The 27,567-nt window shown below is 57.8% G+C and overlaps 3 protein-coding genes across 3 annotated transcripts; all 3 read right to left on the minus strand.

Annotated features, from left to right (window-relative positions):
• Positions 1 to 346: 346 nt before the first annotated feature.
• DGUOK (deoxyguanosine kinase) lies at positions 347 to 5,153 on the minus strand. Its single transcript, XM_068421466.1, has 7 exons — positions 5,075 to 5,153; positions 4,062 to 4,174; positions 3,797 to 3,978; positions 3,456 to 3,603; positions 1,926 to 2,041; positions 1,712 to 1,811; positions 347 to 1,056 (listed from the first exon to the last, which is right to left on the minus strand). The coding sequence occupies exons 1-7, from the start codon at positions 5,151 to 5,153 to the stop codon at positions 994 to 996; spliced, it is 801 nt and encodes a 266-aa protein (XP_068277567.1). The 3' UTR covers positions 347 to 993.
• Positions 5,154 to 6,026: 873 nt separating this feature from the next.
• Positions 6,027 to 11,274, minus strand: ACTG2 (actin gamma 2, smooth muscle). Its single transcript, XM_068421329.1, has 9 exons — positions 9,595 to 11,274; positions 8,639 to 8,810; positions 8,401 to 8,529; positions 8,208 to 8,318; positions 7,346 to 7,430; positions 7,081 to 7,242; positions 6,801 to 6,992; positions 6,388 to 6,569; positions 6,027 to 6,277 (listed from the first exon to the last, which is right to left on the minus strand). The coding sequence occupies exons 2-9, from the start codon at positions 8,762 to 8,764 to the stop codon at positions 6,134 to 6,136; spliced, it is 1,131 nt and encodes a 376-aa protein (XP_068277430.1). The 5' UTR covers positions 8,765 to 8,810; positions 9,595 to 11,274; the 3' UTR covers positions 6,027 to 6,133.
• A 1,531-nt stretch (positions 11,275 to 12,805) lies between these two features.
• STAMBP (STAM binding protein) lies at positions 12,806 to 27,090 on the minus strand. The gene is made up of 10 exons (XM_068421388.1): positions 27,026 to 27,090; positions 24,897 to 25,137; positions 20,345 to 20,420; positions 19,591 to 19,686; positions 18,525 to 18,891; positions 17,839 to 17,963; positions 16,770 to 16,907; positions 15,105 to 15,217; positions 14,369 to 14,468; positions 12,806 to 14,158 (listed from the first exon to the last, which is right to left on the minus strand). Exons 2-10 carry the CDS (start codon positions 25,109 to 25,111, stop codon positions 14,102 to 14,104), a joined length of 1,287 nt encoding a protein of 428 aa, XP_068277489.1. The 5' UTR covers positions 25,112 to 25,137; positions 27,026 to 27,090; the 3' UTR covers positions 12,806 to 14,101.
• Between the last annotated feature and the right edge of the window lie 477 nt (positions 27,091 to 27,567).

Raw genomic sequence — 27,567 nt, forward strand, 5'->3', positions numbered from 1 at the left:
TTATGTAGGGTCGCACCCTCCTCCTCACCTTCCCCTAAAGGCGCAGGAGGGGCTGGGCCACCATCGCTCCCCACACCCTGGGGGGATCCCCGTCACCTCAAGGGGTCCCCTAAAGAGCCAACCCCCCTCCCCAGCAAAAACCACCCAGCAGGTCCCAAATCCCCCCGGTTTTCCCCCACACCCAGGAGGGTCCCACTGCACCGTCCCTCCCCACCCTCCATGGGGTCACCCCCCTCCCCTGGCCACAAACACCCCCAAAATCAGAGGAACAACATCCCCCCGCCGTGGGACAGCACCCACTGGAGCCCCCCCACTCCCGACCCCGCGGGTCAAGACGCGGAAGAGCTCGACGTCGCTTTGGTTTTAATTTAAGGGAAAAAAAAAAATAAATATAAAAAAATAATAAAATACGGGGGTTGGTGGAACTGAAACACGATGTTTTTCCCGTTGGAATTAAACCAGCGCATTAAATCCACCTCACGGAGCGTCCCCGGCTCCGGCATCGCCGGCTGGGGACCCCTATAGCCGGGGAGGGGGTCGCGGTGGTGCCCCGGCCCCCCAAGCGTGCGGGGAGCTCATGGCACGGCCGCGCCTCCACTTCATCGCCTTCAAACCACCCCGTGCTGCCGGTGCCCTAAATACACCCCTCGGCCAAAATAAAAGGGTCGAGGGGGGACGGGTGGGGACCAGGATTTGTCCCTTGTGTCCTTAGTGTCGGGATCTTCAGCCAGAGCTCACGGCGGTGATGATGCTTTGCCGGCTCCGCCGCTCGGCACGGGTACCACTGGGCTGGGATGCTGCCGCCGCGGGTACCAGCGGGCTGGGATGCTGCCGCCGCGGGTACCACTGGGCTGGGATGCTGCCGCCGCGGGTACCACTGGGCTGGGATGCTGCCGCCGCGGGTACCAGCGGGCTGGGATGCTGCCGCCGCGGGTACCACTGGGCTGGGATGCTGCCGCCGCGGGTACCAGCGGGCTGGGATGCTGCCGCCGCTCAGCGAGGGTCGGGGTGCGACGGCAAAGCTTCGGCTCGCAGCGCCGTCACGAAAGCCTCCACCTGGAAGAAGAAGGGGACTGAGAGTGTGGCGCCGGGATGGTGCCAGGATGGCACAGGCACGGCACCAGGATGGCACTGGGACGGCGCCAGGATGGTGCTGGGTTGGAGACAGGATGGCACTGGGGCGACACCGGGATAGAGTCAGGATGGCACCAGGACGGGACCAGGATGGCACCGGGACGGTGTCAGGATAGAGCCAGGATGGCACCGGGGTGGCACCAGGATGGAGCAGGGATGGAGGCAGGATGGCACCGGGATAGAGCCGGGATGGAACCAGGACAGCACCGGGACGGCTGAGGTTTAAACCAATGAGATGGTACTGGGATGGCACCGGGACGGCGCCAGGATGACGCTGGGATGGAGCCAGGATGGCACTGGGATGGCACCGGGATAGATCCAGGATGGCACCAGGACGGCACCAGGATGGCACTTGGACGGCCAAGGTTTAAACCAATGAGATGGTTTTGGGATGGCACTGGGATGGCACCAGGATAGAGCCAGGATGGCACCGGGACAGCGGTGGTTTAAACCAGCTCAGACCAAGGGTATGGAAATTAGTTTTTCCATGGAAAAACGAAGCTGGGGGGGAGGCTCGGAGGTCAGCACGACCCCACCCGCGTCCCAGGTGCTCCCGGTGCCGCCGCGCGGTGCCCACCCGCGCCATGAGGACGCCCTGCACGGCCGCGTCGTGCTCGAAGTCCTCGTCCACATCCAGCACCAGGACGGGCGCGTGCTTCACGTCTGCGGAGTGGACCCTGAAGGAGGGAGAGGGAGAGAAAGGGTTAAAGCAAACAACCCCCCAAATCCCGGGGGGGTCACCCCAACGCCGCAGCCCATCGGGGTGCCGGGGGGGACGGATTCGGACTCACTCCGTTGTCTTCTCCACGAGCCAGCGCTCGTGCTGGGCATGGAGCTGCTGCAGGTAGCCCAGCTGGACCCCCCCCTCCTCGCTCCTCGCCCGCCGCCGCAGCCGCTCCAGGCACGTCTGTGGGGGGGAAACGGGGACGGTAACGGGGGGACGGGAGGTGAACGGGATGTCGGGGAGATGGGAGGTTAAGGGAGGAAATGGGAGGTGAATGGGAGAAACGGGAGGTTAATGGGATGTTGGGGAGATGGGAGGTTAACGGGGGAGATAGGAGGGGAATGGGATGACGGGGAGATGGGAGGTTAAGGGAGGAAATGGGAGGGGAATGGGATGACGGGGAGATGGGAGGTTAATGGGGGAAATGGGAGGTTAAGGGGGGAAACGGGAGGTGAACGGGAGAAACGGGAGTTTAATGGGATATTGGGGAGACAGGAGGTTAACAGGGGAGATGGGAGGTGAATGGGAGAAATGGGAGGTTAATGGGATGTTGGGGAGATGGGAGGTTAATGGGGGAAATGGGAGGTTAATGGGATGTGGGGAGATGGGAGGTGAACGGGATGTCAGGGAGATGGGAGGGGAATGGGGGAAATGGGAGGTTAATGGGAGAAACGGGAGGTTAATGGGATGTCGGGGAGATGGGAGGTTACGGGGGGAAACGGGAGGTGAACGGGAGAAATGGGAGGTTGATGGGAGGTTAACGGGGAAGATGGGAGGTGAATGGGGGAGATGGGAGGTGAATGGGATGACGGGGAGATGGGAGGTTAAGGGGGGAAACGGGAGGTTAAGGGGATATTGGGGAGACAGGGGAGATAGAAGGTGAATGGGATGTTGGGGAGATGGGAGGTTAATGGGGGAAATGGGAGGTTAACGGGATGTGGGGGAGACGGGAGGTTAAGGGGGGAAACAGGAGGTGAACGGGAGAAACGGAGGTTAATGGGATGTTGGGAAGACAGAAGGTTAACAGGGGAGATGGGAGGTGAATGGGATGTTGGGGCGATGGGACGTTAATGGGGGAAATAGGAGGTTAATGGGATGTCGGGGAGACGGGAGGTGAATGGGAATGTTAACGGGGAGACAGGAGGTGAACAGGATGTCAGAGAAACGGGAGGTGAACGGGAGAAACGGGAGGTTAATGGGATGTTGGGGAGATGGGGGGTGAATGGGGGAAATGGGAGGTAAACGGGAGAAACTGGAGGTTAACGGGATGTTGCGAGACGGGAGGTTAATGGGGGAAATGGGAGGTTAATGGGATGTTGGGGAGACGGGAGGGGAACGGGATGCGGGTGTCCGGCAAAGCAGCCCCAGGGGAGGGACCGCAGCCGGGCACTGGGCATCCCCGGAGGATGCTGCAGCCCCCCCTCCCCAAAACCCGCTCTAGGATCGTAGCAAACCCCCCCCCAGCCCAACAACTTCTGCTTCAAACCCAACGTTTTGGCGATCCCAAGCGCTCGCCGGGCTCCGAGCGGAGCCGACCGCCTGCCGCATCCCCCCCACCCTTCCCCGCCCAGCCCGGGGGGCTCTCGCCCGCACCCACCCGCGGCGTCGCCCGCAGGTAGAGGAAGCCGTGGAGGGCGGCGCGGGGGCCCAGGTGCCGCAGGAGGAAGCCGTGCCAGTCCTGGTAGATGGCCCATTCCAGCGGCTGCAGGTGCCCGGCCTCAAAGAGGTTCTTGGCAAAGACGTACCTGGGGTAACGAAGCCCCAAATTACCCAATGAGTAATTTCTATAATTAAGCATCACCCCGGGCTTCGCTGGGGGTGGTGGCTCTGCTCAGCCCAGGGCTCCCAGGGGACACCCCCCGGGCAGCGGGGACGCTCGTTCTCCCATTTAATCCCTTCATCCTGCTTCTTCCCTTTTAATTTGGGGGTTCTGGGTACCTGTCGCTGTAGACGGAGCGCTCGAAGACACGCACGGGGTGGGGGGTCCCGGGGGGCTGTTGGGGCGGTGGGTCCAGCATGGCCTTGAGGCGGCTGAGGCAGGAGAAGGTCTGGAAGGTGTAGGACCACCGAGCCGGCTCCTGGTACATCATCTGGAGAAGGTTGGTGGAGCCAACGGATGTCTGCGAAGGAGATGGGGGGTGAGGTCACCCCACCGCGGCGTGGTGCCCAACAGTGCCGGGATGGTGCCAGGACCCACCGATACCTCTGCCGTGCCACCAGCTGGCACCTTTTGCCATTGTGTCACCGGTTCGGTCACCAAGTGCCATTGGGGGAAGGTGGCACCCAGCAGCTTCAGGAAGGTGGATTTCCCTACAGCTGTGGGGTGAAGGGGCAGCGCAGGGTGAGCCCGTGTGTCACCCACCCCGGCTCCTGCCGTGGGGTAACGCAGGGTTTTGGAGTGCCCCCCCCTCCACCCCAAGCTGGGCAGCAAGAATAATTAATTACCGACATTAAATTAAACCCCAAGAGGCTTCTGGCTGTATCTCAAATCCTCCAGCTCTCCCAACCATCCCAAATCCCACCTCCATCGCACCCCAAATCCTCCAGCCCCCCCCAAATCCCCCCACCTCCATCACACCCCAAATCCTCCAGCCCCCCCAAATCCCCCCACCTCGATCGCACCCCAAATCCTCCAGCCCCCCCAAGCACCCCAAATCCTCCAGACCCCCCCAGGAACCCCAAGTCCCACCTCGATCGCACCCCAAATCCTCCAGGCCCCCCAAATCCTCCAGACCCCCCCAGAAACCCCAAGTCCCACCTCGATCGCATCCCAAATTCTCCAGCCCCCCCAAACATCCCAAATCCCACCTCCATCGCCCCCCAATTCCTCCAGCCCCCCCTAAATCCCCCCACCTCCATCGCACCCCAAATCCTCCAGCCCCCCCAAGCATCCCAAATCCCACCTCCATTGCACCCCAAATCCTCCAGCCCCCCCAAATCCCCCCACCTCCATCGCACCCCAAATCCTCCAGCCCCCCCAAGCACCCCAAATCCTCCAGACCCCCCCAGGAACCCCAAGTCCCACCTCCATCACACCCCAATTCCTCCAGCCCCCCCAAGCACCCCAAATCCCACCTCCATCACACCCCAAATCCTCCAGCCCCCGCCCAGGCAGACACCCCCCCCCCCAAAACCGCCCCCCACCCCAACACCCTCCGCCCCTCCCCGTGTCACCTCAGGGACCCCCGTTCTCGTGTCCCCCCCCCGCCCCGGTACCGATGTTCCCCTCCAGGGCAAGGCGCAGGGCGTCCCCGCACCGCCCCATCCCGCCACCGCTTCCGCCTTCCCGCGTCATATGCTAATGCCATGGTAATGAGCGGCGCGCGCTGGCGCCCCGTGACGTCAGCGGGAAGTGGGAGGGGAGAGGGGAGGGGAAGAGCCGCAGAAGCGGCAGCTGGAGGCGCGCGGAGTGCTGGGGGTGGTATGGTAATTTATGCAAATAGGAGTCCGCCCACACATTATCCCGGCAGCGCTGGAGAGGGGAAAGGGCAGGGCACCAGCACGGGGGCGGGGCCACACCAGTATGGGACTGGGGGCACCAGTGTGAGGTCGGGGTATCAATATGGGGTCAGGGGCACCAACAAGGGCATTAACATGGGGTTGGGGGCACCAACATGGGGTCAAGGGCATCAACGTGACATTGGGGGCACCACCATGGGGTTGGGGCACCACCATGGGGTTGGGGACACCAGCATAAGGTCAAGGGCATCAACGTGGGGTTAGGGGCATCAACACAGGGTTGAGGATACCATCATGAGGTCAAGGGCGTCAACACAGGGTTGGGAGCATCAACATGGGGTTGAGGGCACCAATGTGACATTGGGGGCACCAAAATGAGGTCAAGGGCATCAACATGGGGTCAGGGGCACCAACATGGCATTGGGGACACCAGCATGGGGTCAAGGGCATTGACACAGAGTTGGAGGCATCAGCATGGGGTTGGGGGCAACAACATGGGGTCAAGGGCATCAAGGTGGCCTTGGGGGCATCAAGGCATGGCTGAGAGCATCAGTATGACATCAGGGGCACCAACATGGGATCATGGGTACCAACATGAGGTCAGGGTTCCCTCATCCTTCCCCCCGTTACCCTCAAGCCCTCTCCCCCAACCCCTCCCACCCTCCAACATCCCAAAATCTCCCGGAAAAGGGGCAGAGCCTGGAGAAAAGGCTTTAATGCGCAGTGGGCGGTGGGGAGGAGCAGCAGGGACCGAGGAGGAGCGGGGTGCCCCAGCCCGGGCCAGGGACGGGGACCACCGCAGGGCGGGGAGGGGGCTTAGAAGCATTTTCGGTGGACAATGGAGGGTCCGGCCTCGTCGTACTCGGGTTTGCTGATCCACATCTGCTGGAAGGTGGAGAGGGACGCCAGGATGGAGCCACCGATCCACACCGAGTACTTCCGCTCCGGCGGGGCGATGATCTGCCGAGACATGAGCCATTAGGATGCACCCCCTGATCCCCCAAACCTACATCAGGTGAGGATTTGGGGTGTTGGTGGCCATAGTTTGTGCCACCACCACCACCACCTACTTTGATCTTCATGGTGCTGGGAGCCAGCGCCGTGATTTCCTTCTGCATGCGGTCGGCAATGCCGGGGTACATGGTGGTGCCACCAGACAGCACGTTGTTGGCGTAGAGGTCCTTGCGGATGTCGATGTCGCACTTCATGATGGAGTTGTAGGTCGTCTCGTGGATGCCGGCTGACTCCATGCCTGGGGTGGAAGGGAGCTGTCAGCACCCTGACCCCCACCCACGCCTCCTCAGGGCTCCCCATAAGAGCCACGGGGTCACCCACCCATGGGTTTGTCCCCCCAGTTGGGGTGCAAAGTGCTTGGAGGAGCCCCGAAACACCTCTGTGGGGCACCCATGGGAGCTGGTTGCCCGCTGGTGGGGATGGGGGCAACCACCTAGGGGACATCCAGGACAATTCGGGGTGGGCTTACCGATGAAGGAGGGTTGGAAGAGGGTCTCAGGGCAGCGGAAACGCTCGTTCCCGATGGTGATGACCTGCCCGTCGGGGAGCTCGTAGCTCTTCTCCAGCGAGGAGGAGGAGGCGGCCGTGGCCATCTCGTTCTCAAAGTCGAGGGCCACGTAGCAGAGCTTCTCCTTGATGTCACGCACGATTTCCCGCTCGGCTGCAGGATGATGAACAGGCTCAATCTGGTGCTGCGGGGGCACCGCGGGGTCCCCTGTCACCCCGTACTCCCCACCCCGGCCCCGTACCGGTGGTGACGAAGGAGTAGCCCCTCTCAGTGAGGATCTTCATGAGGTAGTCGGTGAGGTCGCGGCCGGCCAAGTCGAGACGCATGATGGCGTGGGGCAGAGCGTAGCCCTCGTAGATGGGCACGTTGTGGGTGACGCCATCCCCGGAGTCGAGGACAATACCTGGGAAGGGGGGAGGAAGGTGAGGGAGGGGGCTCGAAGCCACCTTGGGCCCTTCCTCATCACGGATGGTCCCCGGGTGGGAGATGCTGCGTGTCCTACTCACCGGTCGTGCGGCCGGAGGCGTAGAGGGAGAGGACGGCTTGGATGGCGACGTACATGGCGGGGACGTTAAAGGTTTCGAACATGATCTGGGAGGGAGGGCGAGAGGGGCAGTGGGTTAGGGGGGGGAGCACGGGGGTCCCCAGCACATCCCACCCCAACCCATGGGGGCCGTGGCCTTCCCGGAGAGATGGGGTGAGGGCGTTGCACGGAAAAACACGCGGATTATGGCACGGCACGGAAAAATAGGGGGATCGTTATGTTGCATGGACACGTGTGTCCACGCATCGCACGGAAAAACACGGGGGTCAACGCATCGTGGGGAAAACCACAGGGGTCAACTCATTGCATGGAGAACCATGGGGGTCAACGCATCGCGTGGGGTCAACGCATCACAGGGAGAACCACGAGGGTCAACGCATCATGGGGAGAACCACGGGGGTCGACGCATCACGTAGAGAGAGAACCACAGGGGTCAACGCATCACGTGGAGAACCACGGGGGTCAACGCATCACGTAGAGAGAGAACCACGGGGGTCAACTCATTGCATGGAGAACCACGGGGGTCATGGCGTGGAAAGGCGAGTCATTGCATCGCCCAGAAAATCGCGTGGGTCGGTGCGTTGCGTGGAAAAAACGTGGCTCAGTGTGTCGTGTGGCAAACCCCATGGGTCCACGCGCCACAGAGAAACCCGTTGGTCCACGTAAGCTCTGCCCCATGACAGCACCGAGCTCCACCCCACCGCCCATTCCTCCACCACACGCCGATCCCTCCTGGCTCACTACACCCCCAAATCCCCCCCAAGCCCTTCCTGTGGGTTCGGGGGGGGTCCATCCCCATCCCCGAGGGTCCCACAGCGCCTTACCTGGGTCATCTTCTCCCGGTTGGCCTTGGGGTTGAGGGGTGCCTCGGTGAGCAGGGTCGGGTGCTCCTCGGGGGCCACGCGCAGCTCGTTGTAGAAGGAATGGTGCCAGATCTACGGCAGGCAAAGGAGAATTGTGGGGGGGTCTTACCCCAAACTGAAGCTCCCCGGCCCGGGGTTGGGGTGGGGGTCTCACCTTCTCCATGTCATCCCAGTTGGTGATGATGCCGTGCTCGATGGGGTACTTGAGCGTGAGGATGCCCCTCTTGCTCTGCGCCTCGTCGCCCACGTAGCTGTCTTTCTGCCCCATGCCTACCATGACACCCTAACGCCGGCGAGAGAAACGGCCTCGTTAGCTTCATTTCGTTGATTAAAGCAAGGTTTTGGGGTGAGCAGGGGGTGCTGTTTGACCCCCTCAACCCCTGGGTACCCACCTGGTGCCGGGGTCGCCCCACGATGGAGGGGAAGACGGCGCGGGGGGCATCGTCGCCGGCAAAACCGGCTTTGCAGAGGCCGGAGCCGTTGTCGCAGACCAGGGCGGTGGTTTCCTCCTCGCACATGGTGGGGCCGAAAGCGGTTGGTGTTCAGGGGGACCTGGGGGAAAAGCTGGGGCGAGGAAAGGGGAAAACAGCGTTAAAGGGTGGGTGGGGGACGGGGTTACGCCGCGCCACCGCATCCCGGCTTGGGATGATGGAAGGGTTGGAGTCCTTGGGGATGCGCGGCCCCGTGAAATCCTCTGTGGGTGCCACGGGGCGGCTGCCGGGTGCGGAGATGCCAGAAGGGGGGTGATGGGTGCTGCTCCACGCCGATGCTGCTCCTCCATCCTTTGCCAGCCAGTACCCGAAACAGGTGCCAAAGCCTCCTGCCCGCGCTCGCCCGGCAGCGGTGCTCCCCGGGGAGCTCCAGCGTCGCCGTCCCCAGCCGGTGCCCCCCGAGCGGGCATGGGGAAGGCAGGCGATGCCCTCTTGTCCGGTCCTGTCTCGGCAGCCCCTTGCCACTCTGCCCTCGCATCCTTTCCCCAAAATGTGGAAAAAAAACAGCCCTTCCCAGGGGGTGCCCCCCTCCGCTGGCGGCTGCTCTCCCAAATCCAGAGGGAAGCAAGTGAAAACCTCGCAGGAGCCCAAAAAGAATAAAAAAATCCCCAAATCGCAGGGATTTCTGGAGGAGCGCGACCCACTTTGGCCGCAGCCCAGCTCTCATCGCCTCCACGGATGCCCTTGGCTGCGGGGCTGCGCCGGGGTTGGCACCCCACCCTGTGCCACGCGAACCGAGCCGGTGCCACCCCGTAAGCACTGGGAGCACCCCAAATCCCCCCGCCCCCTCCCCGGGGTGTTTTTCCTTCCCGTTTTTCCTGCGAGCGCGAGGGCAGCCGGGGCTGGGCAGTACTCACCGCGGAGGCGAGAGCTCCTTTCCTCTGGGACCGAGTCCCGCTGAGCCTTTGGTATAAATACCACCGAGCCCGTGAAACCTCAGAGGCGGATCCTCTCTAAACAAAGACCCTAAATAGGCTAAGTGATGGTGTGTTAGCCATATGGCCATATAAGGTGTTTTATTTCATTAAATTGACCTCGGCCTGATGGTAGGACCCAGCACGGTTAATTATTATAAGAAAAATGTACGCGGGGATGCTTGGGAGGCAACATCTCATTTATGAGGCTGTTCCTTTTACGCTCTGCTCCGATAAACAAGCGAGACACAAGTCCTTATAAGCGACGGGTTCAGCAAAAAGGAGGTGGAAGCATCTCCGGTTCCTGGGGAAAGCGTGAAGAAACCCCCCACCCAGGGTGGAGGTGGGTGTCAGGGCTCTGCCGTGGGTGACACCGCGGAGCCGGGATGGGCCTTTGGCATCGCCGAGGCGCTGGGGATGCACCGGGCTGGTGCATCGCTTCCTCCCGGCCTCCGTTCCCCCGGGCATCCGGCACCTTTGGGATGTCTCTCCCTGGGGTTTTCTCTCTCTGCCCCCATTTTTGGGCTTTCGCTGCCCCAAAGTCCCTCGTCCCCCAAATCCTCAGCTCGAGCAGGGCCAGGCCCGGTGGGTCCGAAGCCCAGCCCTGTGTCATGGGTGCACCCAGCTCTCACCCTTTCCCCGGGAGGATTTTGGAGGCAGGATGAGCCCTGCCCCACCCAGGGGTGCTGGGGGTGCTGTCCCCTGGCCCCCCTGCCCCAGTGCAGCACGGCAGGGCCAGAGCCACCCCCGGCCCCATGGCAGGTGGCGAGCGGAGCCGCAGGGGCCCGCGGCCCTCGCAGAGGCCAACCAGCGGCTGCCAAACTCCCGGCTGCCTTTTTAAGGGCAACGGTCCCACACCAGGGACTCTCCCCGAGCACCCAGGGCAGGGGGGAGGCAGAAGAGATGCCCCAGAGCCACCACCCAGAGCTATGGGGAGTCAAGTTGCAGAAGGGGAAACTGAGGCACGGGGTGCCTGGGCTGCCTCCTGCTTTGCTTTGTGGGGTCCCGAGCCGTGCTCAGGGCGGGGACATCATGGCACCGGTGCAGCAATAAGGACCAAGAGCTACAGGGTCCCACCACCACCAGAAGGGACCCAAGAGTCCTGGTGTCCCCCCCCCCCAGCCCCGGAGGGATGGAGTGGAGTCTGGGCTGTCACCCGCGGGGCAGGACAGGGACATGGTGTCTCCCTGGCACGGCCAGCCTGCTCCCACCTCTGACAGCATCCCCAGTCATCCCACCTCCTCCAGGGAAACCTCAGCACATGGGGGCAGGATTTGTCCCCTGGGTCCCCTGGCATTTGTCGGTGTCCCCACCGTACACTCCGAGCCCCAAGGATCTGCCGCCGCCTCGCGTCCCAACCGGGTTCCCCTGGTCCGCTGCCAACCATGAGGTCACCGAGGCAAAAGGTTGCCATATACGACATGCTGGAAAAAAAAGAATATATAAAAAAATTAACCCCAAACCCAGCAAAGTGGGGAAAAAAAAATGTGGGGTTGGATGGAGGCAGTGGCCAGTGCTGGCACCGGGACAACCCCACACGGAGGGAGCACGGCCCTGCGGGGGGGCTGCATGGAGCTGGCGGCAGGACCCTGTGCCACGCCAGGGTGGGGGTGACCATGCCTAAAGCCACCCCCGAACCCTGGTCTGGTGCAAACCAGGGGGTATCAACCCCAGAGCCCGCTCTGCAGCACCAAGTGGCATCGCTTTTCCATCCCAGGTGTGGGATGAGGTTCCAGCTTGGAACCAGTTTGGTCCCAGCTTGGAACCAGCTTGGTCCCAGCTTGGAATGGGGGTGGGTTCCAAGCTCCCCATCCCTGTAGGATCCCCCCAACCCACAGCACCGCAGCCAGCCAGGACGGGACCCCTCGGCACGGCCAGTTTGGAGCTGGGACCGCGGCGGCAAAGCCCCGAGCCGGAGCAGGCGCGCAGCCTAAAAAGGAAAGGTTCGGCCACCGCAGCCAATCCAGCTGCCGGCGCTCGGGGCCGTGGGGAGGGTGGCCGGCAGCCCCGGGATGCTCGCAGGAACGCCAAGCATCCCCCGGCCCAGGCGAGGCCGGCGTGGGCTGGGATGAACGCGGGACAAGGAGGGGGGCAATCCCTGGGATTTCAAAACTCGCCGGGCACAGGCCGGCCCTCGGCACCTCCCTATAAGGGTAACGATCGCGCTTTAAACCCTCTCGGGCTGCCGCCGAGGATGGACAAACCGGCGATGAGAGCTCAGGCAGGGATTTGGGTCCATTCCCATCGCCAAGGCAGGAAACCCCCCCAAAACACGCAACCCGCGTTGTTGCAGAAAATAAACCCTTCCTGCAAAGCGTGGTTTCTGTCAGGGTTTAGCTCCTACCAAATCCACCCTATTTTAAGTGATTTTAAGGTATAACAGCCACATCTGGCGCAGCTGGACAGAGGGGGGGGGGGGGTAGCGGGGCGCAGGCAGCAGTGCCAGGGTATCGGCATTCATCCCGACGCACAAACTGATGACTCAGGGACTCCAAGTGACAAAAGGCGATTAAAAAGCTGCCAGGGCCGGGCGCGAGGCAGCAGCTGGCCGCCGACGTGAGGAACGCAGCCCTTGCCCTTCTGGGAGGTAGCAGAGAAACTCCCCACGAGGGTTTATCGGTCACTGGGTGATTTGCCACCGGCTGGTTGCTCTCTGCTCGGCGCTGGGGTCAGCTCAGCCCTGAGAACTCCAGGGATGGGGAGGTGAGAGAAATTCGTCGTGATATTCATCACAAATCTGAAGGAATGGCTGCGCTGTGAGGGGCTTTCACCCCCCGTGTCCCCACGGTGCTCTGGGGTAGGCAGTGGGGTGAGAAGCTGATTGATCCCTTCTCCATAGAGCTGGGGGATGAACATCCCTACCCCGAGGCTGCAAAACCAACCCCTGAGCGTGGTTTAAATAAATGAGGTCTGAAAATTAGTTGCCACAGATGCCTTGGAGTCCCCTCACTTCCCTCCCGCTGCCGGGGGTAGCCAAAGCTGGCTGCAAAAATGATGGCAGCAGCAGTTTGTCACGCAGGAGCCAAGGAGGTGGCTGCTGCAAATAAAAACAACCCCTAAATAAATCAATTCCCTCCCCGCTCTCAGCCACGCCGGACCCCTCCAACCCACGGAGTCAGCTTGAAGAACACAAAGTGGCAAAAGAAACCCAGGCAAGATGATAAAATCCATCCGTGTTAAACCGTACACCGGAGGATTTGGTACGAGGACATGACACACAGAACACGTATGTATGCGTGCCAGGTGGGAAGGCAGCTCCAGCCTTCTTCCCCTCCCCGCACGGCCATGTGCTGCTCATCAGAGCATCCTGCCGGAGGATGTGGAGATGGTGGGGATCACGCTCAGCCCTTTGAGGCCAGATGCCTTCCACCTTTCAAGGCAGACGCGAGGGCGGAGGCGCAGCACGGAGGGCACGGGGAAGGAAAATCGCTGCTCGGCGTCCGACGAGAGTCATTAGGAGGAGGTCCCCGGCTGTCGCGTAACGGCGACATCCCGGAGCGCTTGTTTTTTGGCAAGGACAGACTTTGTACTGCTTTGAGAAGTGCAGAGGCAGTCGGGGGCGGTGATCTTTGAGGACTGAAGTGGCACAAGCTGCTGGAGTCCCGTCTCAAGCGACGGCCTTGCAGAGCCTTCACACAACACTGCAGCCAAGAGATCAAGAGCCTCCTCCATGGTAACACCAGCAACAAGCTGAACCCAAGTCCTCACCGGGCAGCCCAAGGGCTGAGGCAAATCCCCCATGCAGGAAAAGGGATCAAGTAACCACACAAACCCTCACCACTGCTGGAATGAAGCAGCTTGTGGAACACAGTGCTGCATCCAGGCACCTTCTCTCCTGAAATGCTGACACAGGGGTTCCCCAAGGAGGTTGTCCCCTTCTTACCTCACCAGGAGAAGACCGAGTACCAGCGAGCAGGACTCGCTCTGGCTCAGCGGCGATAAGCTCTTGTGTGGGGTGAGAGGGGTTAGGAAGGTTTAAGATTAAACTCTAGCAAAGACTCATGTACTCCAGGCAGCTGCGCTGAGATCACAGCAACCCAGAGAAAGGCAAAACAAAGCACGGGTTAATTTGGGCAAGTCTCACTTTGGAAAGCACTTGAAGAGGTTTCCACACGTCACAGTTGCAGCAAATCATGGGGGACTCCCCACAAGAAGCTGTTCAAGCCATAGATTAGAGTATTAAACAATTTGCTTCAGTGTTAGCTTCTGTCTTCGAGTTTCCAGTTAGCTTTTCCCCACACCTCGAACCTCAGCACCACTTTGCCAGCCCGACGCCAGGCACTGAGGTTTCAGCGTGCTCCCACTGAGGTCAGGGTACCGATTTCACCCCGATTATTGGGGGAGGAAGGGGAAGGATCACTACACGGTAGAAATCATTTGCTACAGGAAGAAAAAAAAAATTCCCTAGGCCTAGAAGGAAGGTAGATGGTTTTATGTAAGCAGTTAAGGCCTATCGGAGATCCATCAGGACCACGTCTCTCTCCACTACTGACACGTGATTGCAGGTCTGGAAGAGAGAGGAAGACACAGAGGGGATGGGGGGTTATTTAGATGTTCCCACAGGAGTCTCCTTTACCTCCTGACACAACCTGCACCCAGCGTCCTTTGCAGAACAGGAACTAGTGCCTCAGACCAGGGGCAGGGGGGTCAGCCTGACAGGGGCCCAATGTGCAAACTCATGGCCCTACAGCCCCCACTGCCTCGTGAGGTGACTTACCGTGAAGAGAGGGGGGTCTTTGGAGTGCGGGTGGAATCCTTTCTGTCGGCAGGAGGAGATCTCCTCCAGGCCATGCTCCGTCAGCCTGAAAAACCCCGTCCTAGAGCAAATAAACACAAGCTCTGTGTAGCTCAAGCCTCTGCAAATAGAAACACCTCCTTCTGTGTCTAAAGGAGCACACTTGAGCCTGCTCATCTTGAGTGAGAGCAGAGACGCACGCTGTGGGATGCTCCTCTGCCCGGGACACTCCTCTCCCCAGCTTGGTGGTTGCAGCCTGGTCTCCTCTCATGGGTGGGAAACATGGCCCAGATACAGAATCCCAGAATCAGTGAGGTTGGAAGAGCCCTCTGGGATCATCAAGTCCAACCATTGCCCTGACACCACCACGTCAACTAGACCAGGGCACTAAGTGCCATGTCCAGTCTTTTCTTAAACCCCTCCAGAGATGGTGACTCCACCACCTCCCTGGGCAGCCCCTTCCAATGGCTAATGACCCTTGCTGAGAAGAAATGCTTCCTAATGTCCAACCTAAATACAAGCCCTCCAAACCAGCTCAGAAGAGCTGTCGAATCACACATGCTCTTCCAGCCTCTTTTGGTAAAGCTTTCATTGCGTGACTTGACATTTTATTCCCACATCAGGAATCCAGCAGAGGAAGGGTCATGGCAAACAGCCCTTCAATACCTTCTGAGGAGGCTAGACCTCCTGCCCAACCTTTTGGACCATCCGTACTTACTCCTGGTATTTTGGAGAACACACAATAGCAATGGACTCTGGCAACATCATCTGGTAGGAGCAGTGCGTGTGCAGGTCGACGCTGGAGAGGAAGGCTGTCTGCGTGGGGTGAGTCTGAAAAGATAAAAGAGAGGATGTTACAGCAGGGTTAGAGAACTAGTCCAAAGGGACCGTGTTTGCCACGAGAAGGTTGGAACAGAGAAGAGACACAGCTGCTGGGATGGCACAGAGGACATGCTTCCACACTGGAAATGGGTTTGGATTGTCCCAAAACATCTGCTCCTCTTTTCTGTTTGGAATAAGTACAGGAGGAGCTCTAAGTTTCTGGCCATATCCCACAGAAAGTCACACTTTAGGGCACAATGCGTGCCTCCCTGGAGGGCACCTCACACGTTTCTGAAGTGCAGCTACCCCTGGGGCACAGCACCACCAGGCACGTAACACACTGCCAAGATATCCCATTCCACTAAGACGGCCAAGGGTTGTACAATCAGAGACAACCACCACCTTACCCAGCTCTGGCTGACAGCTAGATTTCACAGCCCAACTCTTGCTGACAGGTCTTTCCCCTTTTGCTTGTTAGGTTTGTGTTGCCAAGACCAGCAGAAAGGTCAAAGGGATTCTTGAGGGTCCCTGGGTGTTGCAGGGCCGTCACTGAAGGGTTAACACCAAAAGCAGACACCCCACACGTATCAGGCACACGCAGCAGGCATTTCTTTGTCAAAGCCTGTGAGGCAGCTGCTGCTTTCGAGAGATTACTCAGCAGCACCAAACATTTTGCTTGGCACTGATCCGACTGCCAAAGGCTCCGCGGGGACAGGCAGCAGGGCAGCGCTGAAGCCAGCGGAGGAATCTGGAACTGGCACATCCTGCAGCGAAGCGGCACACAGCTGGCGGCGGAAAGCAGCGCTGCTACGGGGACGCATCACGGGAGAGGTCCTGACAGCGGGAGCTCGGGATGCCCCCACAGTGCCTCTGGAGCCAGCTTTTAGCTGGATGAAACAGGAGCTTCGTGCCCAATATCCCACTTTCAAAGGGCCTGATGCTTTAGGACGGGATCCAAACTTAAACCAGGCCTGTATTTCTCCAGCAGTGTGAGTAGTGACTGAGACTGCACCAGAGGGAGTATCACAGAATCACACAGAATCAGTCAGGTTGGAAGAGCCCTCTGGGATCATCGAGTCCAACCATTGCCCTGACACCACCATGGCAACTAGACCAGGGCACTAAGTGCCATGTCCAGTCTTGTCTTAAACCCCTCCAGAGATGGTGACTCCACCACCTCCCTGGGCAGCCCCTTCCAATGGCTAATGACCCTTGCTGAGAAGAAATGCTTCCTGATGTCCAACCTGAACCTCCCCTGGTGAAGCTTGACGCTGTGTCCTCTTGTCCTATCGCTGGCTGCCTGGGAGAAGAGGCCGACTCCCACCCCGCTACAACCTCCCTTCAGGTAGTTGTAGACTGCACTAAGGTCACCTCTGAGCCTCCTCTTCTCCAGGCTAAACACCCCCAGCTCCCTCAGCCGTAAATCCAACCAGAGGATGCTGCCTGCTCCATGCCATCTCCTCCAGGAAATTCTCCTCCACCAGCCCTGCTCCACACAGCCCTTTCCCTCCTGGCTGAATGCAAGGCCAGTTGGGAAGTGAAACAGGAACAAGAGACTCACGTGGATCCAGCCTAGTGTAACAAGGCCGTGCTGATCCTGGATCATGAAGAGCTCCTCCTCATTCTCCGTGTTGCAATAATCGGGGCCTCCGTACTGCTTGGGAATGATGACGTGGGTTATGGTGAACTCGTTCCTCATCTGCAAGGCAGCACAGGGAAGCTGTTACCCACCAGACCCCCCCCAAGCAGGAAACACCACTGCCGCCCACTGGTGCAAAGGTAATTTCCTAAGCTTTGGGAACACTTCTGCATTCAGCACCCAGGGGCCCTGCCAGGGGAACGGCAGCTCTGCAAACAAGCCCACAGATGCATCTACCGTCCATTTACAGGTCACAGAAATGGTAACTGCAAGGTACTGACAAAGGAGTCGCATGATTTTCTGAGTCTGCACATGACCCACAGCTTTCTATTCCATTTTCCCTGTGTGCAGGGCACCCAAAAGAGCTCAGAGAAGTCCTGAACACCCACCAAAGTGAATCTCTCCACTCACTAAGAGATGATGCCTCATAATTAAATAATCACCAAGTATCTGGAAGCAATTGGATTGCAGAAATTTGCTTCAAACAACTTCATTTCAAAGCTAACTCCTGCAAGCAAAGGAGCCCCAAGCGACTCAGGGGAGATAGGCTGGAGCTGCCCATAGTGCACGCAGACTCTTTGGGGGAGAATTAACTGTCTCCAGTTGGTGTTTGCACAGTCTTGTCTTAGTAAGGGTCCTAGTTAGGGACACCTCAGTGCTGCTGGTACCAAAAGGACAAGCCACCGGAGCTGCCTGTCAACGGCAACGTGGGAGAGCTTGAGGCAGGAACCCAGCAGAGTCATCAACAGGAGAGAGGGATTCGAATACTCACGGGGACTCGGTGGCACCTCACTCAATGTGAGGAAATCCTGACGTAAAAGAGAGGAAAAGGAGAGGCAGATCATCCCTAACACTCACATGAAAGCAGTGAAACTGCACTGCAGCCTTCTGTGGCAAAAACCAGGGCCCTCTAGCCATTTGCAAAGCTATTGCACCTTGACAAAAGGCCCCTGCGCCACTTCCAGGGTCTTAATTAGGATTATCACCTTACCAGCTTACCGCAGAGGATCCCACACGTCTCCACACCCCGGGTCGTGTTGGCATCAGCCAGCTGGAGGAATTTCTGGCAGAGCTCCCTAGGGACAATGACCTGGCGAAGGACATCCATACTTGCATCTGTGGGGAGAATGGGAGCACAATGAGCAACGACAGTCGAGGACGCTGGAGAAATGGTCGCTCAGGTCAGTACCTGAAGGGACTAAACTGAAAAAAATCAGCCTGGAAACATTAACTGCTCTAATGTCTACCCTTACAGTGAGAGTCACAGAGAAATCAAGTCACTGGTCAAGAAGCAGTCATTTGGAAATGTCCAAATCAGTATTTTGGAGCTGTATTTGGCAGAAGAAGAGAACTCAGGCAGCCTAGCCAGGAACTAAACCCCAATCTCCAACAAGTATTGGGATCTAGGCAAGCCAAATAGACTGTAGATTCTAGATCAGCAGAGAGACTGGGTTGGAGAAGCATGGGAGGGCTGATTCCCAAGAGGAGACAGTTCTCCCCAGCCCTGCAAACCTTTACTGGACAACAGGGAGAACACTCAGTGGCTTGGAAAGCCACACTCCCAGAAGGGATGGAGCCATGATCAGACACTTCCAAGAGCCTTCCAGACAAATCAGCTCCTTGGTCGTGTTTGGCTCAGCCCCAGCAAGGAAGAAGGGTGCACCGAGAGGTACTAACTGTTTTCCGTGCTCCCCAAAGCACCAGGTTTCAAAGATCTGTCCACAACAGGAGGTTTGGATGAGACAGTCCCCACTGATGGACTTGCAGGAGAGATGGGAACCTTTGGGCTTAAATCAGTCGGGGGCTTTTCCACGCCAGGGATGAGGGGTCCATCCAGAGACTCAGGACTCTGCTCTGGCTTTCCAAATTCTTGCACTATCCTTAGACGTTCCTTCTCCAGCTCCTGTCGTCGAATCATCTCCTCGAAGGCATGAAACTGCTCTTGCTCTGCCTGCTGCTGCTTCATCCGGGCTACTCGATTTTTCTCCTCTTCCAGCTGCTGCTGCAACGCCAAGTTGCGTGCCAATTCCTCTTCCTCCTCCTTCTGCAAGGAGAAATACGTGAAGGGACATCAGCAGACAGGGGAACACTAGCCCGAGGCAGAATATGAAGGCACTGCAGACCCTCAGCAGTCCCAGACGACTTCTAAAGGGTCTGCAAAAGGTGACCAGCAAACACCACTCCCTGCAAGGAAACTTCAGCTTGCAAAACAGATCTGTGCTTCCATCAGAAGAGCCAGCTAGACCAGGGCAGTAAAACTGCTGCCTTACCCTCCCTCTTCCACAGAAATAGAATTCCAGGCTGATTTCCCTCTATCCTATCTCTAAAATCACACTTGTCTGCAGCAAAACTGACTGCAGAGTTTCCTGCTTTGCCCACAGAACCCCAGATCCTTGCCCATGCCGTTACCAGCCGCCCGCTGAGTTTCTGGATCATAAGACCTAGACCTCATGTTGGGACAGAGGAAAAAAACCACCAAACGGTCCCAGCTCAGACTGCCTCCAGGATGCACAAAGAAGAGAGATGCAGAGATGCCCATGGCAGATTCACCTACATAATGGCAGCAGAGACGGGATCAGGACAGCCCTGTGCTGCAGGTGACGAGGCTGGACCCTGCAAGCTGGGGCTACCCACACTTCACATGTCAGAGCACCCAGGGAGCCCTGGAGACCTGCCCTCTTCCAAACCCTTTGTGGCTGAGGGTCTTCTGGGGAGCACAGGCCTCCAGTCTCCTCTCACTCACCTTCTGCTCCTTGTACTTAGCATAGTCCTTGGCGTACCTCTTTAATAGCTCCTCCTTGAGCTCTTCAGCTCTGGGGAAGGCTACTTCTTTCAGTTTCTGAAGGGAGGAAACACAGTCATAAGAGCGTGATAGCCCCAAGGCAAGAAAAACCAGACCTGAACAGATGCAAGAATCAACGGACATGTAGCACCCAGAGATTATAAACTATCCATCCACTTGTTCACGAGGCAGGAAGGGCCAAGCAGCTCCACCACCACGTGTGGACAGGCTGGCAGGCTGCAGACAGGCACGCTGTAACCGGGTGGCACAGACAGCACCACCACCAACACTAGCAAGAACTTAGGCAGCGTTGTCCTTCGCTCTTCTGGTCAATGTTGAGCAGAGGAGTGGTAGCTTCTTGTGGCTGTGAGCAATCTCCAAGGATGCCCTGGCAAATCCCTGGAGGACCACCACGTTGGGCATCCAGCCACCATGCATGGAAAAACCACGTGGTCTTTAAAAAGCAGCGAGTTTAACAGGAAAGAAAGGATGCCCCAGTGCTCAACAGAACTGGACAACCACAGCCAGCCCAGGGCAAGTACAACAGCGTAAGAACCCAAATTGTAACTCCCGAGGGGTCAGGACTGCCCGGTCAAGCCAAGGCTTCTCAGCATTTGTGTGGATCACTCATCCCAGAGCCACGAACGACCACGGTCGATGACCCCAAAACATTTCCGACAGCAGCCGTTAAAAACTTGGCGATGTTCCTACTTACTTTCACCGTCTCCCTCTTTTCGGGTATGACAGCAGTTTTGTAATCACGGTGCTGGGGCAGCTTCTCAATGAAGAGCCTGTAAACAAAGGAGAGAAACTGCATCTCTGAATCACAGCAGAAAGGGACAAGCACAAGACAGTAAGTGGCATTTTTAGGGGTACAGATCATTCCCCTCCAGCACTGTCCCCTTGCTCCGCCACCTCCCTGGGCCCTGCCTTTCTGCAGGAAACCTTCCCTCATCTAACGGCCTTCTGAGCTCCTCAAGGCACACAGATCTCCTTCAGTCCCAGGGGAGCACCTCACACAGGAGATTTTTCTTCCACCTGGACTTCGGCGATGATCCTCAGGGATAAATACATTTGTTTGGAACAGAAACATTAATAAGCCGATCTAAAACACCAAGGACACTGGCAGTGATTCAGGAAGGTCCTTGAGCACCTGCCTACACCTCTGTGAGCATCCAAGGGGATTACACGCAAGCTCAAGGACTCGGCTGACTCAGTGCTCACACCGTCCTTCTGTCTGGGGGAACAAACAGTTTGTGCAAGAGAAATTAACTCAGACCTTGAAAAGAGAAAACTTGCAGGTAAGCAAAAAGCAACTTCACAACATCCCCAGCTGCTGCACCAGGAGCCTTCTGGCTCTGCGGCCCGACCACCCCAGAAGGTCAGGGAAATATTTCAGGGCTGTTTCTGTGCAGGTGTCTGGGAGGGAAATCAAGCCTGAGCTCAACACCACCCTGCTGCCAGCACGACTACAAAGAGGTTAATCTTTGGCTTCTCTACACGCAGGATAACTCTTCCTCATGTCCAGGGAGCTCTGCAGGACACAGTGGTGAAGATGCAGAGAAAGAATACTGCAAGCACTAGAACGAGGAAAAAGGCCTGCAAACATGGGGCACTTCACTCTGGCTCAGCTCTATGAGGCTCCCGAGGCTTGAGGCATCCCTGAGTTATCTCTACGAACGAGTCCCCAGCGGCGCACTAGCTGACCTCATGCTTGGGGTGAGCTCACAGCGAGCTTAGCTGGGTCCTTGTCTCCTGCAAGTGGAGCTGGGCTTGCCCTGAGTGTCCACAAAGCCTGTGGGCATAACACAAAAAATGCTGCCTTCCTTTGTGGCTCGTTGCTACATCGCTTCAGCAGCCGAAGGAGGATGCTCGCCAGCTCCTCTAGAGAGCAGGCACAAGGAATAAGGGTAGAGAGGACTCGACTGTGCCCCAGGGAGCAGCACAAACAAACCTAGCAGAGCCAAGTGGGAAAAACTCCGGTGGGACAGAGTGAGAACACTCTTCATGCTGAGAAGCCTCTGTGTGTGCAGTAAATAAACCCAGGTGCTTCAAAACCTCAGTCCTCTGGGAAAAAGAAAGACTTTTTGCAACCCCAAACGCTCCTGGTAGCCACCGAGAGCGTGAGGATGCTCTCGCCAGAGTCTGCAGGATCAGCATAATCACGTCAAAGCCTGGAGCCACGGAGAAGCCGTCGCTCCATCCGAAACTCCCAGCAAGGTCCCCGCTCCCGGCTGGTGGTTGCGAAGTAGGTCACTGTGTCGAGGAGACAAAACAAGGCTGTGCTCATTGCCAACAGCTAGCAGATGAAAATGGAAGGGATTAATTAAGAAGGATTAAGAGCAGATGCTGGCTTGGGGAGGAAGGAAAAACCAGCAGAGACAGCTGGGTTTCCACAAGTCAGGAAGGGAGGAAAAAAGTGGGCAGCAGGATGTGAGGAGGACTCAGGCAGCCAGAGGAAAACTCTGGGGCAAAACCAGGCAGCGGCAGGCTGGGGACGGAGGCAGAGGAAGGGCAGAAACGGTTTGCGTTTCGTATCGACAGCCCAGCTGAGGCTTGGCAAGACTGAAACCTGCGGCTCCCATGGCCAGGAGCTTTGGGCTTGTTCAAACCTCCGCCTGCTCCCGAGTCCACTACGAGCAGCAGCTGTTTGGCACCGAGCAGCCACATCACAGGCTATTTTTAAGCGCTGCTACAGCACACACGCCAAGCTGGCGTCTCTCGAGTCCCTTGCAACACCCCACGCAAACCTCTGGAGCCAACCCCAGCAGCTCACAGCCACGCAGGCAAACCAAGAGCCCAAATACCACAGAAAATTCATGTGTTTTTTTTTTTTCTTCCTTATTTGCCTCTAGCAAAATCGAACCCAGTGTGCCTGAGTTCAAGGAAAGCATCCACTCAGATCAACGCAGAAGCAGCTGTTCAAGAAGACAAGCAAGCAGATGTCTTACAAGGTGACAAGACACACGTTAAAAGTCCAGCCTGGTTATTCTTAAGAGATAGCCGTGCCACCCTCCTGCCCCCCATGACGGGTGGGCAACAAGCTTTGTTTCTGCACGGGAAAGAGAGATGCTGTGCAGCCAAATGACCTCAAAAATGGTCTCAAACCCGATGACTCTCCAAATCAGGCGCCACAACACAGATCTCATTGTGTAATTCAGGCCTTGAGATCAGCCTTGGGGAGTGCTGTATAGGGAAATAAAGAAAATCCAGCTGCCTGAAGTCACGCAGACCACACCTCGCTCCCAAGGACGATGCGCTCACTCCCACCAAACACACCAAGCTATGAGCATCTCACGTACTTCTCAGGTCTGGAGTCCTCCCCTTCCCGAAGGTGCAGCCTGCTGCAGAAAGCACCTGCACTACGCCAGCTCACAGGGAGAGAAAGGCCAGCCACAGCACTGCCTGCAGGCGTGGGCTGAAGCACCGGGGGAAGAATTTGAGTCCTGTCTCTAGAAAGAGGAGAGCAGAGCAAGTCCTGTGAGAGGCTGCAATTACCAGTGCCCTGCCCTTGCCTTCTGGATCATGCCCCTTGGGGAAGGACATCTAGAAAACCCTGTATCAAGCCTATTGCTTGAGCTACAGCTTCACATCTTCATTTAAAGAGATGAGATGGTGACATTAAGTTCATCTCTTCGGACAAACAAGGGCAGAAGCTCATATTCATCACCACTGGAGAAATCACACCGAGGGAAGGTTTTTTCCCGGCAGCCCAGCAGCCAGGCTACCGTAAATGCCACGAGCATTTGAAAGCTGCTGGAGAGAAAACACCCAGCACCTGTAATTGCTCTAATGAAACAGCGAAGGTGCTTTTAGTGCATTTGTTTAGATAAAGAGTTTCTCCTTCGGCCCCGGCAACGTAACCAGCCTGGAAACCTTCCCGAGGGTTTTACACTTCCCAGCTCCCTCTGCAGCCTCCCAGGGCACTCGCTACGATGCCCATAAAAGCTCAGGAAGTACAAGGCGGGCAGAAAAGCTAATCAGAGAAAAATGCGTTGTATTTAAGGGGCAAGAACCCTGCACGCAGGGGCAGGGAGAGAAAACGCCCATGGAGATGCCAACCACCTTCTGGATAAGCGGGTAGCGTGGGCACAGCAGAGACCATATCAGAGTGGCACCGGGCAAAGCAGGAGGGACAGGCTTTTGGCCAAAAAACCTACAGGACCAGGACACCCTGTGCCATTGGGATATTTTCTGAGGATCAGTTTTCAGCCCTTTACACACCGACAGGCCCAGCTAGAGAGGCACGTGTTTGCTCTGCTCGTACTCTGGGCTGCTCAGACACGATCCAGACCTGACACCACGTCACCACAGCGCACGCTCTGGCTCGGCAGGCACAGCAGTAGGGTTTCAGACCCAAGATGGCTCGTTTCTGGGCAGCTGCGGAGACGACAGCAAGAATACGCGGCTCTGCGCTTGTCCACATGGAATGTAGACCCTACAGCTGGAGACCCGGCAGCTGAAACACCAAACAGGGTCTTGGCTGGGTTTATACACGATCTGGGGCTTTCTAGAAGGGTGCTCAGTACCCAAAAAACTCACCAGTTGATTAGGATCAAGTTCTTTGGAGCCAGAACTCTTCCGCACGTCCCTCCTGAGAAGGGCTTGGGTGTATGCGTGCGTGTTTTGGGGGGAGGATTATATTCTTTCTGAGAGGTAAAACTAAATGTACAAGTGGTCCCTGCACCTGAAGGGGGAACTTGCTGCCTGCTGTAAAAGGCTGTAGTCACAAGCATAAAGCAAGTTTCTCCTCCAAAGCCAGTTTATTGAGAAACCACCAACCAGCCAAGATCCTTTCTATGTAGATATCAATACCGAGCTCCTTGACCACAAATCCTTGCCAATCCATACGATGTCACGGCCAACCTAGCGACAACCAAGGCCACTCTGTGGTGATAAAACACCAGGAAGCTTCGACATACAGGGAGCCAAAACCTCCCTCCTGCTGACAGGAGTCTCCACTAGCAGAGGGACAGAGGAATACAAGATCAGCCTGGTTTCAAAGGGAACTTTCACAAACCTCCTGCAAAGAGGTGAGCTGTGTCTGTGCCTCACACCTTTACGACATCTCTGGTCGGTGTAACCAGCTTTATCCTCACCTCTGTGGGAACTGAAATTCAAAAGGAGCAGAGCTCTGGACACAACCCAGTTCTTCCAGCTCAGCAAGGCCTCGCGGTGTTTAGACACGCTCAAAATACGCAACACCAAACCCACAACCCCTCGCATCGACGCGGGTTACTTGCAAACGAAGCAAACGCCGCTCTTACGTGATGTATTTGTTGTACAAAATGAAGGCGTGCTCGATATTGCCTTCCTCCGAGTAGACGGTGGCCATGCGGAGCATTTCCACCCCGGAGCGGTAGTAGCGTCGCGGTGGGACGTCCTCGTTCACTTCCACGGCGCTTCCCACTTGGATCAGTCTTCGGACCCGCTCCTCCGGCGGGAGGCTGATGTTGGCGTGGTCGGGCATGATGATGCGCATCAAAGCTGCCGTGAGGCCGAGGAACTCTGTGGTGGGAGGAAAGTCAAGTGCATCAAAACCAGTGTAAACCACGTAACTCATCCAGTTTCCTCAGGACTGTCTTCCCTCGATAGAAATCACCCTCCCTCAGCAGAAAAGCATTTAATACACAGGCCAAGCTAGGTCCTGATGGAGGAATTTGGGAGAAGTCCAGCTCTTTTTGGGCACAGTGCTTGGATATTTACCTTTATGACCTGAAAAGCAGCCATAAATTCAAGATCAGTCCTTTGTAATTGATTTCATGACAGGGTTTGTCCCATCCAAATCCTACCCAGAGTAGTGTTTCCTTCCCAATTGTCTCTCCACACACAAAAAAACTAGTGCCGGTCACTAGTTTGGTGGGAAACAGTCGAAGTGTTTCATTCAGACTCGAGCAGAAGCGGCTTTACGTGGGGTTGCAACACTGGGGCATTCATTATTCTGCTTACACAGCAGTAAAGACAGAGCTGAAGGCCATCCTTCCAGCTGCTGCTGCTCAGCAGATCTGTCCTGACCCAACAAGCTCGATCCCAAATTGCTCTTGCCCAGGCACAGTCACAATCCCTCTCTCCCCCGTGCTGCGGGAGGCACACCCGTCACCCCAGGAATGCACCTCGACCTGATCCCTGCGTCTGCCTCCTGCTCAGCTCCGACAAACCCCTTCTCACTCACAGCCCAAGCCGATAAATTCAAAGCTGAGGAAGCACCAAGACTGTTTGAGGGGCAGCGAGCCCAGAAACCCTCCGCAATGCTCTTCCCCCTCCAGCAAAAGCAGTTTTCCCCTGGAAAAGCCATCCCAGACCAGTGTAAGGGTTAAACTCTCTATAAAATCACAGCGCTGAATCCAGAGCACCCCACAAGCTTTCCAGCAATGTGACTGCCACACACACAATGTCACAATTTGCTGTGGCTCCTTCCTAAACAGGGGAAAGGTCCTGAGCCGAGCTAAGCACCACCTGAGGATCCTGAGCAGTGGAGGAGTTACCTTTCTGGGGTTACCTCGGAGCAGAAGCCCCTTTTTAAGGCAGGCAGGCCCCGTGTTTCTCAGCCTACATCCTGGAGGGGCCTCCATAGGCCTCTTGCCCTAAATAAGGGCTGTGGGATTCAGCCCTGCCAGAGGCTGCCGTGCCAAAGCACTCACTCACGGTGTGTGACAGAGCCACAGCTCAGAGTGACCTTCAGCTGCTTCTCCTCACTGGTGCTTCTACTGGTGGGGGGGGGGCAGGGAGGAGCTCAGTTGCCCCCCAAGTCAGACCTCTCAGTCATCTCCCCAAACTCAAGCCCCTCTGCCAAGTTCCACAGTCCTCTCACAGGAGAGAATAGACGTCACTCACACTGTAACCCCCGGTGCCCCCAACCCAGAGCTTCCCCTTTAATTGCCACAGCACCCCGCAAGGCAAAGGAAGGCCCAAAGCACCCCCTCCCCCGAGCTGCCAGCCCCCAAATTAAAAACCCCCCCAGCCACGGCCCATTAAGACAAAGGAAGACACCCCCCCACACACAAATCACACCAAGGGAGAGGAGAGGAGCCCCCCCGGACTGCCTGTCCCTCCCAGAACACCCTCCCCCTCTAAAAAAGGAGTAGAGGATCCCCCAACCAAAGCCCTCACGGGGCCCCCCCACAACAGAGCAAGGGGAGCCCCAAACCAGATTTCCCTTCCTAAGGGCAAAGACACTCACAGCCAGAGGCCCCCTGAGCGGAGCCCCACGAAGGGAACCCCGATAGGAGACACCCCCCCCCCCAACCGATGCCGGCCTGGCCTGCCCCCCCCCAGGAGAAGAAGGGACCCCCCCGACCGGCGCCCCCAGGCCCCCAAGCCGCCTCCCCCCGCCATACCCTGGCCCCTCAAGCAGGAGGGGACCCCCGCAGCCCCCGTGCCCGGGCCGGGCCCTGACCTGCCGCCGGGAAGGAGCCGCCACCCGCCGCCTCCCCTCGGCGCTTCCGGGTTGTCGCCGAAACGCCGACACCACCGCCCCGCCTCACTACCAGCAGCCAATCAGGAGCCGCCTCAACATCCGGGTACGCCGTAGCCACCCCCCCCCCCCCCCCCCCCCCCCCCCCACTTCCGCCCAGCCGAGGCGCCCCTTCCTTTCCCTTAGCGGAAAGCCCGGAGTCATGACGTCACAGCCCGGCCCTGACCCTTAAAGGGGCCGCTCCCTCCTCACCTCAAAAACCCTCCTAGCCCCAAAACCGCCCCTTCTCACCAAAACCGACCCTCTCGCCCCAAAACCATCTATTCTCCTCCCCCAAAACACCCCTTCTCACCAAAACCGCCCCCCCTCAGTCCAAAACACTCCTTCTCACCAAAAACACCCACTTGCCCCAAAAACGCCCCTTCTCACCCCAAAAACACTCCCATTGCAAGGCCAAAGGCCAGCGTCCACCGCCCAACCACCCTCCGAAGGGCTCGTCAGGCCCCTCCAGGGGGGAAATAACC

This window comes from Nyctibius grandis, chromosome 33 (assembly GCF_013368605.1).
Source record: "Nyctibius grandis isolate bNycGra1 chromosome 33, bNycGra1.pri, whole genome shotgun sequence".
NCBI lineage: Eukaryota > Metazoa > Chordata > Aves > Nyctibiiformes > Nyctibiidae > Nyctibius > Nyctibius grandis.

Bases quoted from the DNA above. Each gene is read 5' to 3' on its own strand.
- DGUOK (XM_068421466.1), bottom strand. From the start codon at position 5,153: ATGACGCGGGAAGGCGGAAGCGGTGGCGGGATGGGGCGGTGCGGGGAC. The intron at 4,175-5,074 runs GTACCGGGGCGG...TTCACCCCACAG, and splicing joins TGCCCTGGAGGGGAACATCG to CTGTAGGGAAATCCACCTTC. The intron at 1,812-1,925 runs GTGAGTCCGAAT...TCCCTCCTTCAG, and splicing joins CTCGTGGAGAAGACAACGGA to GGTCCACTCCGCAGACGTGA.
- ACTG2 (XM_068421329.1), bottom strand. From the start codon at position 8,764: ATGTGCGAGGAGGAAACCACCGCCCTGGTCTGCGACAACGGCTCCGGC. The intron at 8,319-8,400 runs GTGAGACCCCCA...TGCCTGCCGTAG, and splicing joins ACTGGGATGACATGGAGAAG to ATCTGGCACCATTCCTTCTA. The intron at 6,278-6,387 runs GTAGGTGGTGGT...ATGTCTCGGCAG, and splicing joins CCAGCACCATGAAGATCAAA to ATCATCGCCCCGCCGGAGCG.
- STAMBP (XM_068421388.1), bottom strand. From the start codon at position 25,111: ATGCGCATCATCATGCCCGACCACGCCAACATCAGCCTCCCGCCGGAG. The intron at 15,218-16,769 runs GTGAGTCTCTTG...TTATCTTTTCAG, and splicing joins TTACACTAGGCTGGATCCAC to ACTCACCCCACGCAGACAGC. The intron at 14,159-14,368 runs GTAAGTCACCTC...TCTCTCTTCCAG, and splicing joins AAGACCCCCCTCTCTTCACG to ACCTGCAATCACGTGTCAGT.